The sequence below is a fragment of the Mauremys mutica genome, chromosome 24, assembly GCF_020497125.1.
Source record: "Mauremys mutica isolate MM-2020 ecotype Southern chromosome 24, ASM2049712v1, whole genome shotgun sequence".
NCBI classification, from domain to species: Eukaryota; Metazoa; Chordata; order Testudines; family Geoemydidae; genus Mauremys; species Mauremys mutica.
Genome location: NC_059095.1, coordinates 17,361,144 through 17,377,907, shown reverse-complemented (window position 1 = coordinate 17,377,907; position 16,764 = coordinate 17,361,144). Strand labels below are relative to the sequence as shown.

At 49.5% G+C, this 16,764-nt stretch overlaps 1 protein-coding gene across 1 annotated transcript in view; it reads left to right on the top strand.

The window, feature by feature from the left end:
* Positions 1–16,764, top strand: part of LOC123356102 (ceramide synthase 4-like) — a 51,903-nt gene that overhangs the window by 25,589 nt on the left and 9,550 nt on the right. Inside the window, exons 7-9 of the mRNA XM_044999074.1 lie at positions 10,398–10,490; positions 12,583–12,711; positions 14,742–14,848. Of these exons, the coding sequence (XP_044855009.1) occupies positions 10,398–10,490; positions 12,583–12,711; positions 14,742–14,848 (329 nt within the window). The remainder of the gene's footprint in view (positions 1–10,397; positions 10,491–12,582; positions 12,712–14,741; positions 14,849–16,764) is intronic.

Below are 16,764 nucleotides of genomic sequence, written 5' to 3'. Positions count from 1 at the left end.
GGCCACTTAGGGATCTGGGGCAACAATTGGTCCTGCTAGTGAAGGCAGGGGGCTGGACTCGATGACCTTTCAAGGTCCCTTCCAGTTCTAGGAGATTGGTATATCTCCAATTATTACCTTTACCTTTTAGGTAATAAGAAGGATCCTGTTAACGGTGAATAAAACAAAAACAAGTCACTTTCGTCAGGGTTCACAAAGATCTCTTAGGCCTTGTCTACACTACAAGACTATTTCGAATCTACTTAAGTCGAATTTGTGGATTCGATCTTATGAAGTCGAATTTGTGTATCCACAGTAAATACACTAATTTGAATTTCCAAGTCCACATTAACAGGGCCGGCATCGACTTTGGAAGCGGTGCACTGTGGGAAGCTATCTCACAGTTCCCGCAGTCCCCGCTGCCCATTGGAATGCTGGGTAGAGCTCCCAATGCCTGCTGGGGGAAAAGATGTGTCGAGGGTGGTTTTGGGTAACTGTCGTCATCGAACCGTCAATCACGCCCTCCCTCCGTGAAAGCGCCGGTGGGAAATCTGTTCGCGCACTTTTCTGGTTGGTTACAGCGTGGACGCCACAGCACTGCGAGCATGGAGCCCGCTGCGATCATCGCTGCACTTATGGCCGTTGTCAACTCCTCGCACCTTATCATCCACCTCTTCCACAGTCAGCTGCTGAGAAATCGGGCGAGGAGGCTCCGGCAGCGCGGTGAGGAGAGTGGCGCAGACCTCTCAGAAAGCAGGGTACGCCGCGCAGTGGAGATCATGGTGGCAATGGGTCACGTTCATGCTATGGGACGGCGATTCTGGGCCCGGGAAACAAGCACGGACTGGTGGGACCGCATAGTGCTGCAGGTCTGGGATGAATCACAGTGGCTGCGAAACTTCAGGATGCGTAAGGGCACTTTCCTTGAACTCTGTGACTTGCTGGCCCCTGCCCTGAAGCGCCAGGACACACGGATGCGAGCAGCCCTGAGTGTGCAGAAGCGAGTGGCCATAGCCCTCTGGAAACTTGCAACGCCAGACAGCTACCGGTCAGTAGCGAACCACTTTGGCGTGGGCAAATCTACCGTGGGGGTTGCTGTGATTCAAGTAGCCCACGCAATCGTTGAGCAACTGCTCTCAAAGGTAGTGACTCTCGGAAACGTCCAGGTCGTCATAGATGGCTTCGCCGCGATGGGATTCCCAAACTGCGGTGGGGCTATAGATGGCACTCACATCCCTATCCTGGCACCAGCCCACCAGGCCAGCCAGTATATTAACCGAAAGGGCTACTTTTCAATGGTGCTGCAAGCACTAGTGGACCATAAGGGACGTTTTACCAACATCTTCGTCGGGTGGGCGGGCAAGGTTCATGACGCGCGTGTGTTCAGGAACTCTGGTCTGTTTAGACGCCTCCAGGCAGGAACTTTCTTCCCGGACCACAAAATAACGGTTGGGGATGTGCAGATGCCTACAGTGATCCTCGGGGACCCAGCCTACCCGCTAATGCCCTGGCTCATGAAGCCCTATACAGGCGCCTTGGACAGTGAGAAGGAACTCTTCAACTACCGGCTGAGCAAGTGCAGAATGGTGGTGGAGTGTGCTTTCGGACGTCTTAAGGGGAGGTGGCAGAGCTTACTGACTTGCTCAGACATCAGCGAAAAGAATATCCCCGTAGTTATTGCTGCTTGCTGTGTGCTCCACAATGTCTGTGAGAGCAAGGGCGAGACCTTTTTGGCCGGATGGGAGGTTGAGGCAAATTGCCTGGCTGCTGTTTACGCTCAGCCAGACACCGTGCCGAAAGAATATCCCAGCGGGAAGCGCTGTGTATCCGGGAGGCTTTGAAAGCAAGTTTCCTCGGAGAGCAGGGTAACCTATGACTCTCCACTTGATTTTAAGAGAAGCTGATCCTGGGCCTGTCTCTCTATGTGTTGAGTGAGATCTGCGGTTACATACCCCGTTCTCCAAGTTTCCCCCACTTCCAAAACACGTTTTAAAACAAATTAAACGGAACAGTTATTGTTAATAAATCTTTCTTTTACTTTGCATTTCTGTTCAGGGTTTGAAACATGGATGCATACTGTGCTGGGTACGGTGTGCACTGATGTACAGAACGCTTGTACAATACAGGACGGACAGCCTCCTGCTCCTACATAGGTCTCTGGGGTGGGGGACGGTTTCAAGTGGTTGTGCATGTAGGGGTGGGTTTGCAGGAAGGGGCGAGTGGTGCCGTCTTTGGATAGGGGTTTGGATGCAGGCTCTGGGCTGTGGGTTTGGGCGTAGGAAGGGGTGAGGGGTGTGGGGGAAGGGTGAGTATCTGTCTGTGGATGAGGGCTCTTGTTGGGGCTCAGGGCAGCGGAGAGGATCGCGCTTACGGTGGAAGTGCATGGTAAGGGCAGCGTGCCTTAACATTAGGGGGTGGCAGGCGCTAGGACCGTGGACAAGCGTACACATCACAGAATGACCCGGGGCAGCATACACCACATAGAGGGACCCTGGTGACTACTGAATGCAGTGTGTGTGTGCCCTGCAGTTGATCCTGCCCCCGATAGTCTGTACCCTGCTAATGTAGGCTATCCCGTGCAATTATAAATCCCCTGCCCCCCCCTACATACACAGTCTTCTGACACGAAAGACGTGACGGAAAGAGTGAACAACAGCAAACAGCTTTTATTAATCTACTACATAGTGGGGTGATGAAACTTGGATTTGGGACTGGGTGATCCTGTAAGGGAAGCGCTTCTACAGTTATAGCGTCAGAGGTGTGTGGTACATTAGCGCTCAGCTGTGGTGCAGTGACAGTTCTCACGGCCCCTACCGCCCCTCCGTCTTGTAATTTTCGGTGAGGGGGGGACAGGACTTCTTGGCGTTGGAGGGTGGTTGCAGATACAGTGCAGGGGGGCTCTCTCCTCCTGCCTGCGGTCCTGCAGAACATCAACAAGGCGCCGGAGCGTGTCCGTTTGCTCCCTCATTAGCCCAAGCAGCGTTTGAGTCGCCTGCTGGTCTTCCTGCCGCCACCTGTCCTCCCGTTCGCTGTGTGAGCGCTGCTGCTGAGAGAGGGTCTCCCTCCACTGGCTCTGCTGGGCCGCCTCGGCTCTGGAGCAGGCCATCAGTTCTGCGAACATCTCGTCCCGAGTCTTTTTCTTTCGCCGCCTAATATGAGCCAGCCTCTGCGAGGGGGATGCCGGGGCAGTCCGGGAAAGAGCAGAAGCTGTGTGATGGGAAACAGTAAGTGATTTCCTTGAACAGATACATGTTTGCGAACAGTGAACACAGTCTAGTCAGTTTCTCTGAACAAGACCATACAGGGCACCAAGTTCCACGAGATCTCAGGACAAGTTCGAGATTTCGGAATACGCTCTCATTGGCGGTGCCATTGCACAGGAGAGCGGACAAGCGGGGAGAGACAGCTGAATCCGTCTTGCAGACAGTCCTGGTAAGCCTTAAAGTAGATAATGCTTATCAGTTAGTGGATAGCTGTGCTCTCCTGCTAAAGGCAATCTGGAAAGCAGAAAGGCTGAGCCTTTTCCAGCCCCTCCCGCCAGTGCACGGGAAAGATCAATGTATGCTTGTTCTCTGTGGCCTCCAGCACGTGGCTGTTAAGCGAGGGTCGTTGTTATGCAACCTAATTTTAAACCATTAACAATAGTAACAATACACTAATTGCCCTACTTAGATGCAGCCTGTCCAGAACGACATCACCCTGAGGCGGGTCACTCGGAGTCAGAGAGAGCGGATGCTAAGGGAAGCCTTGCACATACCAGGACCATATGCAGCAATGCTGGTGGAGGCGAAGATTCCTCTCTACATTAGGATGTCCTGGCGCGGAAGAGTGTGCTTCCACGGAGCACCCAACAAGGCACCTCTCCCCAGGAACCTCCTGCAGAGGCTTTTCGAGCAGCTCTCTGAGAGCTTTGTTGAACTGTCCCAAGAGGATTATTGTTCAATCCCTATATGTGTGGACCTACTATTTCATAGAATCATAGAATCATAGAATCTCAGGGTTGGAAGGGACCTCAGGAGGTCATCTAGTCCAACCCCCTGCTCAAAGCAGGACCAAACCCAACTAAATCATCCCAGCCAGGGCTTTGTCAAGCCTGACCTTAAAAACCTCTAAGGAAGGAGATTCCACTACCTCCCTAGGTAACCCATTCCAGTTCTTCACCACCCTACTAGTGAAAAAGTTTTTCCTAATATCCAACCTAAACCTCCCCCTCTGCAACTTGAGACAATTACTCCTTGTTCTGTCATCTTCTACCACTGAGAACAGTCTAGATCCATCCTCTTTGGAACCCCCTTTCAGGTAGTTGAAAGCAGCTATCAAATCCCCCCTCATTCTTCTCTTCTGCAGGCTAAACAATCCCAGTTCCCTCAGCCTCTCCTCATAAGTCATGTGCTCCAGCCCCCTAATCATTTTTGTTGCCCTCCGCTGGACTCCCTCCAATTTATCCACATCCTTCTTGTAGTGTGGGGCCCAAAACTGGACACAGTACTCCAAATGAGGCCTCACCAGTGCTGAGTAGAGGGGGATGATCACATCCCTTGATCTGCTGGAAATGCCCCTACTTATACAACCCAAAATGCCATTAGCCTTCTTGGCAACAAGGGCACACTGTTGACTCATATTCAGCTTTTCGTCCACCGTAACCCCTAGGTCCTTTTCTGCAGAACTGCTACCCAGCCATTCGGTCCCTAGTCTGTAGCAGTGCATGGGATTCTTCCGTCCTAAGTGCAGGACTCTGCACTTGACCTTGTTGAACCTCATCATATTTCTTTTGGCCCAATCCTCTAATTTGTCTAGGTCCCTCTGTATCCTATCCCTACCCTCCAGCGTATCAACCACTCCTCCCAGTTTAGTGTCATCTGCAAACTTGCTAAGGGTGCAGTCCACACCATCCTCCAGATCGTTAATGAAGATATTGAACAAAACCGGCCCCAGCACCGACCCTTGGGGCACTCCACTTGATACCGGCTGCCATCTAGACATGGAACCATTGATCACTACCCGTTGAGCCCGACCATCTAGCCAGTTTTCTATCCACCTTACCGTCCATTCATCCAGCCCAGACTTCTTTAACTTGCTGGCAAGAATACTGTGGGAGACTGTATCAAAAGCTTTGCTAAAATCCAGAAATAGTACATCCACTGCTTTCCCCTCATCCACAGAGCCGGTTATCTCATCATAGAAGGCAATTAGGTTAGTCAGGCATGACTTGCCCTTGGTGAATCCATGCTGACTGTTCCTGATCACTTTCCCCTCTTTAAGTGGTTCAGGATTGATTCCTTGAGGACCTGTTCCATGATTTTTCCAGGGACTGAGGTGAGACTGACTGGCCTGTAGTTCCCTGGATCTTCCTTCTTCCCTTTTTTAAAGATGGGCACTACATTAGCTTTTTTCCAGTCATCCGGGACCTCCCCCGATCACCATGATTTTTCAAAGATAATGGCCAATGGCTCTGCAATCTCATCGGCCAACTCCTTTAGCACCCTCGGAAGCAGCGCATCCGGCCCCATGGACTTGTGCTCGTCCAGCTTTCCTAAATAGCCCCGAACTACTTCTTTCTCCACAGAGAGCTGGTCACCTCCTCGCCATACCGTGCTGCAGAGTGCAGCTGTCTGGGAGCTGACCTTGTCTGTGAAGACAGAGGCAAAAAAAGCATTGAGTACACTAGCTTTCTCCACATCCTCTGTCACTAGGTTCCCTCCCTCATTCAGCAAGGGGCCCACACTTTCCTTGACTTTCTTCCTGTTGCTAACGTACCTAAAGAAACCCTTCTTGTTACTCCTAACATCTCCAGCTAGCTGCAACTCCAAGTGTGATTTGGCCTTCCTGATTTCACACCTGCATGCCTGAACAATACTTTTATACTCCTCCCTGGTTATTTGTCCAATCTTCCACTTCTTGTAAGCTGTTCTTTTGTGTTTAAGACGAGCAAGGATTTCACTGTTAAGCCAAGCTGGTCGCCTGCCATATTTACTTCTCTTCCTACACATCGGGATGGTTTGTTCCTGCAACCTCAATAAGGTTTCTTTGAAATACAGCCAGCTTTCCTCGACTCCTTTCCCCGTCATGTTATTCTCCCAGGGGACCTTGCCCATCAGTTCCCTGAGGGAGTCAAAGTCTGCTTTTCTGAAGTCCAGGGTCTCTGTTCTACTGCTTTCCCTTTTTCCTTGTGTCAGGATCCTGAACTCGACCATCTGATGGTCACTGCCCCCCAGGTTCCCATCCACTATTGCTTCCTCTACTATTTCTTCCCTGTTTGTGAGCAGCAGGTCAAGAAGAGCTTTTCCCCTAGTTGGTTCCTCCAGCACTTGCACCAGGAAATTGTCCCCTACACTTTCCAGAAACTTCCTAGATTGTCTGTGCAATATTTATATAGTTTGACATTTAAATTTTTTTATATAGTATTTCTATTTTTTCTATACCTGTTTTTTAAAAAATAAATGTTTCCATGTTTATAGCACTTACCGCCTGATCCTTCCCCTGATTCTGAGTCCGGGTTAACGGGCGGGGACGGTTGGTTAGGGGATCTCTGTGCGGGTGATGAAGAGATCCTGGCTGTCAGGGCAAGCGGTATTGTGTTCGCTGTCGCCTGCGCCGTCCTCCACAAACCCTTCCTCATCTTCCCCATTGGCGAACATCGCTGAGGAACTGTCCAGGTACACTATGCCATCCTCAGAGTCCACGGTCACTGGTGGGGCAGTGGTGGCAGACCCACCGAGAATGGCATGCAGTGCCTCTTAGAAGCAGCATGTCTGGGGCTGTGCTCCAGAGCGTCCGTTTGCCGCTCTGACTTTTTGGTAACCTTGTCTCAGGTCCTTGACTTTCACGCGGCACTGCATCGCATCCCGGCTGTATCCTTTGTCTATCATTGCTTTGGAGACCTTCTCGAAGGTCTTTGCATTCCGCTTGCTGGAGCGCAGCTCCGAGAGCACAGACTCCTCGCCCCACACACCGATCAGATCCATGACTTCCCGGTCAGTCCATGCTGGGGACCTCTTTCTATTCTTGGATTGCCCGGACTCCTCTGCTGGAGAGCTCTGCATCGTTGCAGGTGCTGCGGAGCTCGCCCCGATGTCCAACCAGGACGTCAGATTCAAAGTGCCCAGACAGGAAAAGGAATTCAAATTTTCCCGGGTCATTTCCTGTGTGGCTGGTCAGAGCATCCAAGCTCGGACTGCTGTCCAGAGCGTCAACAGAGTGGTGCAGTGTGGGATAGCTCCCGGAGCTAAGAAGTCCGATTAGCATCCACACCTAGCCTAATTCGAGCTAGCCATGTCGAATTTAGTGCTACTCCACCTGTCGGGGTGGAGTACCAAATTCGAACTAAAGAGCCCTCTAGTTCGAATTAAATGGCTTCCTGGTGTGGACGGTTGAGCGGTTAGTTCGAATTAACGCTGCTAAATTCGACTTAAAGTCCTAGTGTAGACCAGGCCTTAGAGCAGTGTCCTTTCTCAGCTGCTGGAGGATGTGCTGGGGATACAGGCTTCTCCAGTCTGCTTTAGGGACATCTCAGCACACTCTGTCTAACACATTTCCCAAGCCTGATACACACTCCCTTGATACAGGTGCCTTCTCTGGCTTATTTAGGGAGATGAATTTAACCTGTTAACCTCTCAGTACTGGGCAAAACCTATATACCCCATCTATAGGGGTTAAAAGATATATGCTGTGGTTTCCAATGTAATTAATGTTACTTACTTAAGGGGATGATGTCTGTTCTACTGATTGATGGAAACCTTGGTTACTGAGAGACAACTAGTTTTTGCCCTTGGTTATTCAAGTGCAGTGGAACCTGGGAATGCTATGACCTGTCCCAACAGTATTCCCACAGTATTCTTGCCAGCAAGTTAAAGTATGGGCTGGATGAATGGACGGTAAGGTGGATAGAAAACTGGCTAAATGGTCGGGCTCAACGGGTAGTGATCAATGGTTCCATGTCTAGTTGGCAGCCGGTATCAAGTGGAGTGCCCCAAGGGTCGGTGCTGGGGCCGGTTTTGTTCAATATCTTCATTAACGATCTGGAGGATGCTGTGGACTGCACCCTTAGCAAGTTTGCAGATGACACTAAACTGGGAGGAGTGGTTGATACGCTGGAGGGTAGAGATAGGATACAGAGGGACCTAGACACATTAGAGGATTGGGCCAAAAGAAATATGATGAGGTTCAACATGGATAAGTGCAGAGTCCTGCACTTAGGATGGAAGAATCCCATGCACTGCTACAGACTAGGGACCGAATGGCTGGGCAGCAGTTCTGCAGAAAAGGACCTAGGGGTTACGGTGTACGAAAAGCTGAATATGAGTCAACAGTGTGCCCTTGTTGCCAAGAAGGCTAATGGCATTTTGGGTTGTATAAGTAGGGGCATTTCCAGCAGATCGAGGGATGTGATCACTCCCCTCTATTCAGCACTGGTGAGGCCTCATTTGGAGTACTGTGTCCAGTTTTGGGCCCCACACTACAAGAAGGATGTGGATAAATTGGAGAGAGTCCAGCGGAGGGCAACAAAAATGATTAGGAGGCTGGAGCACATGACTTATGAGGAGAGGCTGAGGGAACTGGGATTGTTTAGCCTGCAGAAGAGAAGAATGAGGGGGGATTTGATAGCTGCTTTCAACTACCTGAAAGGGGGTTCCAAAGAGGATGGATCTAGACTGTTCTCAGTGGTAGAAGATGACAGAACAAGGAGTAATGGTCTCAAGTTGCAGAGGGGGAGGTTTAGGTTGGACATTAGGAAAAACTTTTTCACTAGTAGGGTGGTGAACTGGAATGGGTTACCTAGGGAGGTGGTGGAATCTCCTTCCTTAGAGGTTTTAAGGTCAGGCTTGACAAAGCCCTGGCTGGGATGATTTAGTTGGGTTTGGTCCTGCTTTGAGCAGGGGGTTGGACTAGATGACCTCCTGAGGTCCCTTCCAACCCTGAGATTCTATGATTCTATGAACAGGGCCTCATTGGATGGAAATGTCAGTTCTGCATCCCCTTCCTTTCTCAGTCAGCTCTAGGTAGCATGTCCCCATGTCTGGAGCACTAGTTTGGGACTAGCAGTCAGGGACCTGGGCTTTTTCTGTGACTTCAGCTACTACAGACATGCTGTGTGACATAGTGCAAGTGCCTATTCCCTGCACTTCAATTCTCCTGTCTTTAAAGTGATATTCTTCAGATAAACATCTTTGTAAAAATGCTTTGAGATCCACAGAGGCAACCTGCTAGGCAGATGCTAAATATTATTATTGAATATCAACAGTTTAAATCTAAAGCAAAATTATTTATGTATTTGGACTTATAGAAGTGCTGAAAAGGGTTCGTGGGGCAAAAAATCGCATGTGATCATGTAATTAAAGACTGTACCTTAATGCATGCATACATACAAAGGAGCTGAAGTAAGTTTGCAAAGTCAGTCTTAATCCTGACACTTCCTGACTTTTGAGTGCTTAACTTTGCAACCCTTTAAATGGAGGTTTTTTTTTAATGTAATATAAATATACAGAACTGGGCATTGTTTTAAAAGAATAGAAACGGACACAAGTTTAAAACAACCCACTGATTTGGTAGAAATAAGCTGCACCCCTTGCTGGACCATGTAATTGTATAACCTTATTACTATGACTCTCTTGTTCCCTCAGTTGTATTGTTTTTTGCACCAATTTGTTGAATCTCTTTTTAACCTAGCCCTATTCCTTGTCTTAACCAAGCTGTTCCCTGGGGACAGACCCCTGAATCAAGGCACTGTAATAAATCTTGAGTGTTGACTATGCAACTTTAACACTGTATTAATGCATGAGGGGCAGGAGAGGGTTCATGTAGTATAATAAATAGCTGTAGCATATCAGCTTGTAGGTACTGAAACAAAAACAACTGTTGGGACCTCAGTGATCCCAGTGTCAAACCCTGGACCACTAGTCTCTGATCCATAGAGCTGGTTGGGAATTTTTCAACAAAACAGAAAATTCCAGTTTGGCAAAAACAAAATATTGTGCAGGAACATCCTAGAATTTCTGATTACAATGAGCGAGGGCACTCAGCGGGGTGGAAGAGGCCCTGGTTCAAGTCCCTGCTCTAAATCTAGCAGAGGAGGGACTTGAATCTGGGTCATCCATGTTCCAAGGAAGAGCCCCCTAGGCCGTTGGCTCTTCTGGGGTTGTGGCGGGGGTATGTGTCTCCCTCTCAAATATATTTTTCCATCTAAAAGGGTCAGGTTCATCTCAATACAGATGGGGGGCGGATTTTAAAATCTCAATTTTTCACAGAACAGATAAACTATTTCCCACACAGCTCTACTGATTCACTCTTTACCAGATTCCCTGTGCCCAAGTAAATCATTTCAGACACAGCAAACGTATTCAGCTCTGGTTCTCTTTGCATCTATCTGCTCTTCCCCATGGTTTATGCATTAACTAAGCCTCTTTGTTTTACTGTTGCAGCCACTACAGCGCTCTGTGTACTGGTACTACATGATGGAACTCTCCTTTGCCTTGTCACTGACTTTCACCATGGCCTTTGATGTGAAAAGAAAGGTGAGAGGAAGTTCTCAGGTTCTAGACAGCGATGTGTGAGACGTGAGTGGCCAGCCAGAGGTTATCTGGGGTCCAATGCAAAATAACAAAGTCAGGGACCTATCCAGCACCCTTCCACTTCTTTCAGCTCTGCACCCTCACAACTGTCTCCTGTCTGCCTCATCAGTTTGTCAGTGACCCGCACTTCAGGCTGTGGGGAGAGTCACCCCAATCTGTTTTAAACGCTCTACATCCTATAGTGACCCTGCGTTCAAAGGCCAGTTTGAACAATGCCTAGATTCTAGTGTGGTAAGTTCAGTCTGGATCAATAGACAGATGCAGACAGAAATTATCCCTTTCCTTAGAGGGTTAATTTTCCCCACTCAGTGTTGACAGGAGGGCAAATCTATCCATTTCAGCAGAGAAAAGCTTTTAATTTAATGTCAAGCCATATAATTCCGTGGGACTGAGCTAACTCAAAGAGACAGGTTTCAGAGTGGTAGCCATGTTAGTCTGTGTGAGGAGTACTTGTGGCACCTTAAAGACTAACTAACAATTTTTTTTCTCCTCGCTGCTCCGCCGGCAGCACTTGCCCTTTTTTTTTTTTCCTCCTCTGCTGGCGGATACCCCCCCCCCACCCGCCCCATGTGTCCCGATATTTTCTCCCTCTCATCTGGTCACCCTAGTCAAGGCTCCCTGTGTAGGGTTTCATGAGCCATGGCATTAAAGGATAAGCAGGGTCTCCAAGGATCACAATGGGCATTTCGAATTCCCCTACGGTGATCATCTGGTTTGGGAAGAAAGTCCCCACTTGCAGCTTCCTGAACAGGCCAGCGTTCCGAAAGATGCGTGCGTCATGCACCTTTCCGGACCAGCCTGCATTAATGTCCATAAAACGCCCACGGTGATCCACAAGCGCCTGGAGAACCATAGAGAAATAGCCCTTCCGATTAACATACTTGGAGGCTAGATGGTCTGGTGTCAGAATTGGAATATGCGTCCCATCTATCACCCCTCCACAGTTAGGGAAACCCATTTGAGCAAAGCCAGCCACAATGTCACGCACGTTGACCAAAATCACGGTTCTTCTGAGCACGATGCAATTAAAAGCCCTGCACACTTGTACCAGCACAATTCCAGTGGTCACCCTTCCCACTCCAAACTGGTTAGCGACCGATCGGTAGCTGTCTGGAGTTGCCAGTTTCCAGACTGCAATAGCCACCAGCTTCTCCACCAGCAGGGCAGCTCTCAATCTCGTGTCCTTGCGCTGCAGGAGGGGGGCGAGCTCAGCACACAGTCCCATGAAAGTGGCTTTCCTCATCCGAAAGTTCTGCAGCCACTGCTCATCATCCCAGACTTGCAGGACGATGTGATCCCACAACTCAGTGCTTGTTTCCCAAGCCCAAAAGTGGCATTCCACGGTGGTGAGCATGTCCGTGAATGCCACAAGCAATCTCGTGTCGTATGCGTTGTGAGTCGATATCATCAGACTCCTCACTGTCAGTTTGTAGCTTAAGGAATAACTTGACTGCAATTCGTGACGTGCTGGTGAGACCCATCAGCATATTCCTCAGCAGTTCGGTATCCATTCCTGCAGACCGAAAGGGAAGACAGAGCGCCAAATGTGGACGGAAGCATAGGGTTTGCTGGGATGCAAAGTGATGCATCATGGGGCATTGGAACAGGATGCAAAATGCCCCGCCCCCTTCCCACAAGCCACAGCGCCAGAATGGGAAGAGGTGCTCTGTGGGATAGCTGTCCATAATGCACCACTCCCAGTGCCTCTGCAAGTGCTGCAAATGTGGCCACGCCAGTGCACTTGCAGCTGACAGTGTGAACACACTGCAGTGCTTTCCCTGCTGCAGTCTCCGAGGGCTGGTTTAACTCAAAGTACTGTACAGCTGCAAGTGTAGCCATGCCCATACTCTCAAAGTCATTTTTCTGCATCTAACGCATGTCATGTTCTGGGAAGCCAGGTGAGATCCCAGTACATCTAGAGAGAGTTTAGATTATCTAGAGACAGTTTCTAAACACTAGAAAGGCAGCGGTATCCCTTGTGCTGTTACCTGCAGTTTGTCACAAAACTGGAACTCAATCTGTCTTCTTATTCCAGGACTTTAAGGAACAAATTGTGCACCACGCAACTACCATCACACTGATCAGTTACTCGTACTGTGCCAATTACCTCCGGATTGGGTCTTTGGTGATGTTGCTCCATGTTTCTTCCACTTTTCTCCTAGAGGTAGGTTATTCACTGGTTATAAAATAGCTGTGCACTTTGGCTTCCTTTCTTAGAACATGTACTCCTGTTGCACTGTAGTGGATACATTGTGATATCCCTCCCATGCGGTCTCCATTTTCTTGGTTTATTTTCATACAATTGTAAGAATGGAAGGGACCTCAAGAGGTCGTCTAGTCCAGTCCCCTGCATTTTATTTTATTATCTCTAAAAAGAAATGCTAAGAGAAATTTTAAAAAGAACTCTAAGCAGCATTTTGTGTTGGGTGAAATCTCTTGTCGGACAATGTTAGGTTCTGATCCTGCTCTCTCTTATACACGTGCTTAGCAACACAAGTGACTCTACTTCCAACTAACTCATCTTTCATTCTGGAAAAGTAAGAGTATTTCACCAAAGAAATAACCTAGACGATTCAATTGTCTTCCGATGAGCAATGATGTCAAATTTAGAAATTGAATTTATTTATTGAATTGTGAAAGAGGGATTTTAGTTCTGCTTTGAGTGTAAACTTCAGCACAATCTTCACTATGGAATCTCTACTAGAACTTCCAAATTATGGTCACTATCTTTTTAAGAGTGGTGACAGCTTCCGGTGACATTTGATTAGATTATATAGATACTTGGGCCCAAATTTTCCAAAGTCACCACTGATTATGCATGCCCCAGTTTTTGGGTGCCTAACTTTAAACCCCTGAATTTCAGAGTTTCTGAGCCCCTGCAGCTCCCATTGATTTCAGGTGGGGCTGTGGGCATTCATGACCTCTGAAAATCAGAATCAGGTGTCACAAGCTGGATGCCCAAAATCAGTGGCCACTGAGAAATTTGGTGATGTGCAGCCTTCGGAATGTTTCCCTCTGTTTTTACTGTGCATGCTGGCTTGAGTCCCTCTCTGCAAAGAGTGGGTGTACGCACACTGCATGGATGCAGTTCAAAGTCTCAGAATACCTAGCAATCCCCAAGAGCTTGAAACTTGTTTCTAGTTAGCTGGGTAAACATGTAGTCCAATCCCAAGCAAACATTATACAGCAGACTCACTGTAGTTTAGACACACAGTTTACAAACCTGGGCATGTTCTCTCTTATAAGCATTAGAATTAAAATGACCAGGCTGTCACCTGCGTTCGGGGACAGCTCCAGGCACCAGCACACCAAGTGCATGCCTGGGGCGGCAGGCTGCAGGGACCGGCCTGCCGGTTGCCATGACGGCGACAGTGAGGCTGCCTTCGGCAATGTTTCTGCGGGAGGTCCGCTGGTCCCACAGCTTTGGCAGCAATTTGGTGGCGGATACGCCAAAGGCGTAGGACCGGCAGACCTCCTGCAGGCATGCCGCCGAATCCACATTACCAGCGGACCTCCTGCAGGCGCGCCACCAAAAGCCGCCTGACTGCTTACAGGTTATAGACGTATAAAGTCTGTGTTAATTATCAACTGAAAGAATTTATGGATACATATTACTACTTCTCTAGCTCATTTGGTGATTCATGATTTGGTGCTTTTGCTAGACAAGTAGCAGCTATAGAAGGAATTACTGTTATTGGGTCTGATTCTCCGTGCCTGGCACCTTGTGTCACCAGTGATACCTGTGCAAAGTGAGGGCAAAATGCTGCCATTCTGATCTCAGAGCATTGTACACTCATTTTGCCCTTGGGTAAATGAAGACACAAGCAGATCAGGCAGGTGAGAGTCAGTTTCTTGCTGCTGAAAAGACCTAGATAAACATTGTCCCTGGAGCAGGAAAAACTCTCTGGAAAAAACCTGAAAGTACTTTATCCAATAAAATTCTGGGCATAGTATGTAAAGAGTTCCTCCCCTCTCTCAGGAAATGTAATTTCCTGCACTTACTTAGGGTTTCCACCTTGTCCAGGATGTGCTGCCTGCAGGTCTGAAAGGGGAGTTTGAGTCCTATGACCCCTCTTTGGCCTCTGAGTTTGATTTGAGGACTGAATGTCGCACTGTGCCTCACTTGTCTGTGTGGGTGTTCACGGTGCCATCGCACACTGGTTGACAATAATGGCTTGTTTCTTCTCTCCCCAGCTAACCAAGCTGCTTCATTACTTGAACTGGAGACCCGCAAGCGACCTTCTCTTCTTAACTTTCTCATCCGTTTTCCTTGTTACTCGGCTCATCATTTTCCCATGCAGGTGAGCCTTGGCTTTACTGCAGGTTTCTTCAGGTTTTCTTCAAACGCGCCTCCCATGGAGCATTCCAGAGTCACCAGAGACTTGCCTGGCTTGTCCAGCTTCCATCAGGTAGTTCAAAGCTCCTTGGGGGACAAGGCTGATCCCACTGGGTCCTGACCCTGTTGAATCTGGGATAATTTTTAAAATGATTTATTTTCCCTTTGATAAATAAACACATGTAACCCTGAATCTCCAGGTGCAGCCTCTGCTCCCTCTATTCCAGGGTTTCTCAAACAGGGGTCACTGCTTGTGTAGGGAAAGCCCCTGGCGGGCCGGGCCGGTGTGTTTTACCTGCCCCGTCTGCAGGTCTGGCCGATCGCAGCTCCCACTGGCTGCGGATCACTGCTCCGGGCCAATGGGAGCTGCTGGAAGCAGCGCAGGCCAAGGGATTTACTGGCTGCCGTTTCCAGCAGCTCCCATTGGCCCAGAGCAGCGATCCGCAGCCAGTGGGAGCTGCAAATGGCCAGACCTGCGGATGGGGCAGGTAAACACACCGGCCCAGCCCGCCAGAGGCTTTCCCTACACAAGCAGTGACCCCTGTTTGAGAAATCCTGCTCTATTCCCAGACACTTGTCCAGAATAAGACAATCTGAGTGCCTGGGGCTGGGAAGAAACATTGGCATTTCTCCCACTTTGGAGTTTCTCATATTGGCATCTCAGAGAAAGGACACCTGAGGTAGATGATCCTGTATAGAAGATCTTGTGTGTGGCTATAGGCTGAAGGCTCTTCCAGATCAGAGATCAGGCAGCCAGGTGGACAGGAGTGAACAATGCATAGGGGAGAGATCAAGGCTAGGTCTACACTTGGGGGGGAGATCGACCTAAGATATGCAACTTCAGCTACACGAATAGCGTAGCTGAAGTCAGCGTATCTAGGTTGATTTACCTGGCCATGAGGATGGCGGTGAGTCAACCGCTGCTGCTCCCCTGTCGACTCCACTTCTGCCTCTCGCCATGGTGGAGTTCCGGAGTCGACAGCAGCGCAATCGGGGATCAATTTTATTGCGTCTACACTAGATGCGATAAATCGATCCCTGATAGATCGATCACTACCTGCCGATCTGGCGGGTAGTGTAGACGTACCCTAAGGGTCAGAGCTGCAATCTGAATACATTGGTTAATCCAGGTGGGGGAGACACCACAGCACCAGATGCCAAGGAGCTGAGACTGGGATCCATCCCCCTACCCTGCTTCCCCCAGCAGCCAGGGCAGGATTCCCCTCATAGCCTCCGATCTTCCTCATCTAATTTCAAGCCTAAACTTGTTGATGGCCAGTTTATATCCATTTGTTTTTGTGTCCACAGTGGCACTTAATTTAAATAACTCCTCTCACTCTCGGGTGTTTATCCCTCTGATGTATTTGTATAGCCCTCAGCCCCAGCCAGAGCCCTCATTCCCCCCGCACCCTAATCCTCAGCCCCAGCCCTGAGCACCCCCACATCATGAACCCCTCATCCCCCTGCACCCTAATCCTCAACCCCAGCCAGAGCCCTCATCCCCCCACACCCAAATCCTCTGCCCCAGCCCTGAGCGCCCCCACAACATGAACCCCACAACCACAGCCCACACCCCACACACCAAACCTCGTCCCTAGCCCTGAGCCCTCATCCTCACCCAGCCCAAGCCTCTTCCCGCGCCCTGAGCCCCCTCGCATCATGAACCCCTCATCCACAGCCCTCACCCCACAGCCCAAACCTCTTCCCTAGCCCTGAGCCCCCTCGCATCATGAACCCCTCATCCACAGCCCTCACCCCACAGCCCAACCCTCTTCCCTAGCCCTGAGCCCCCTCCTGCATCATGTACCCCTCGCCCTCAGCCCCACAGCCCTCACCCCTGCACTCCCTCCTATCCCCAAACTCCGTCCCAAAGCCTGCACC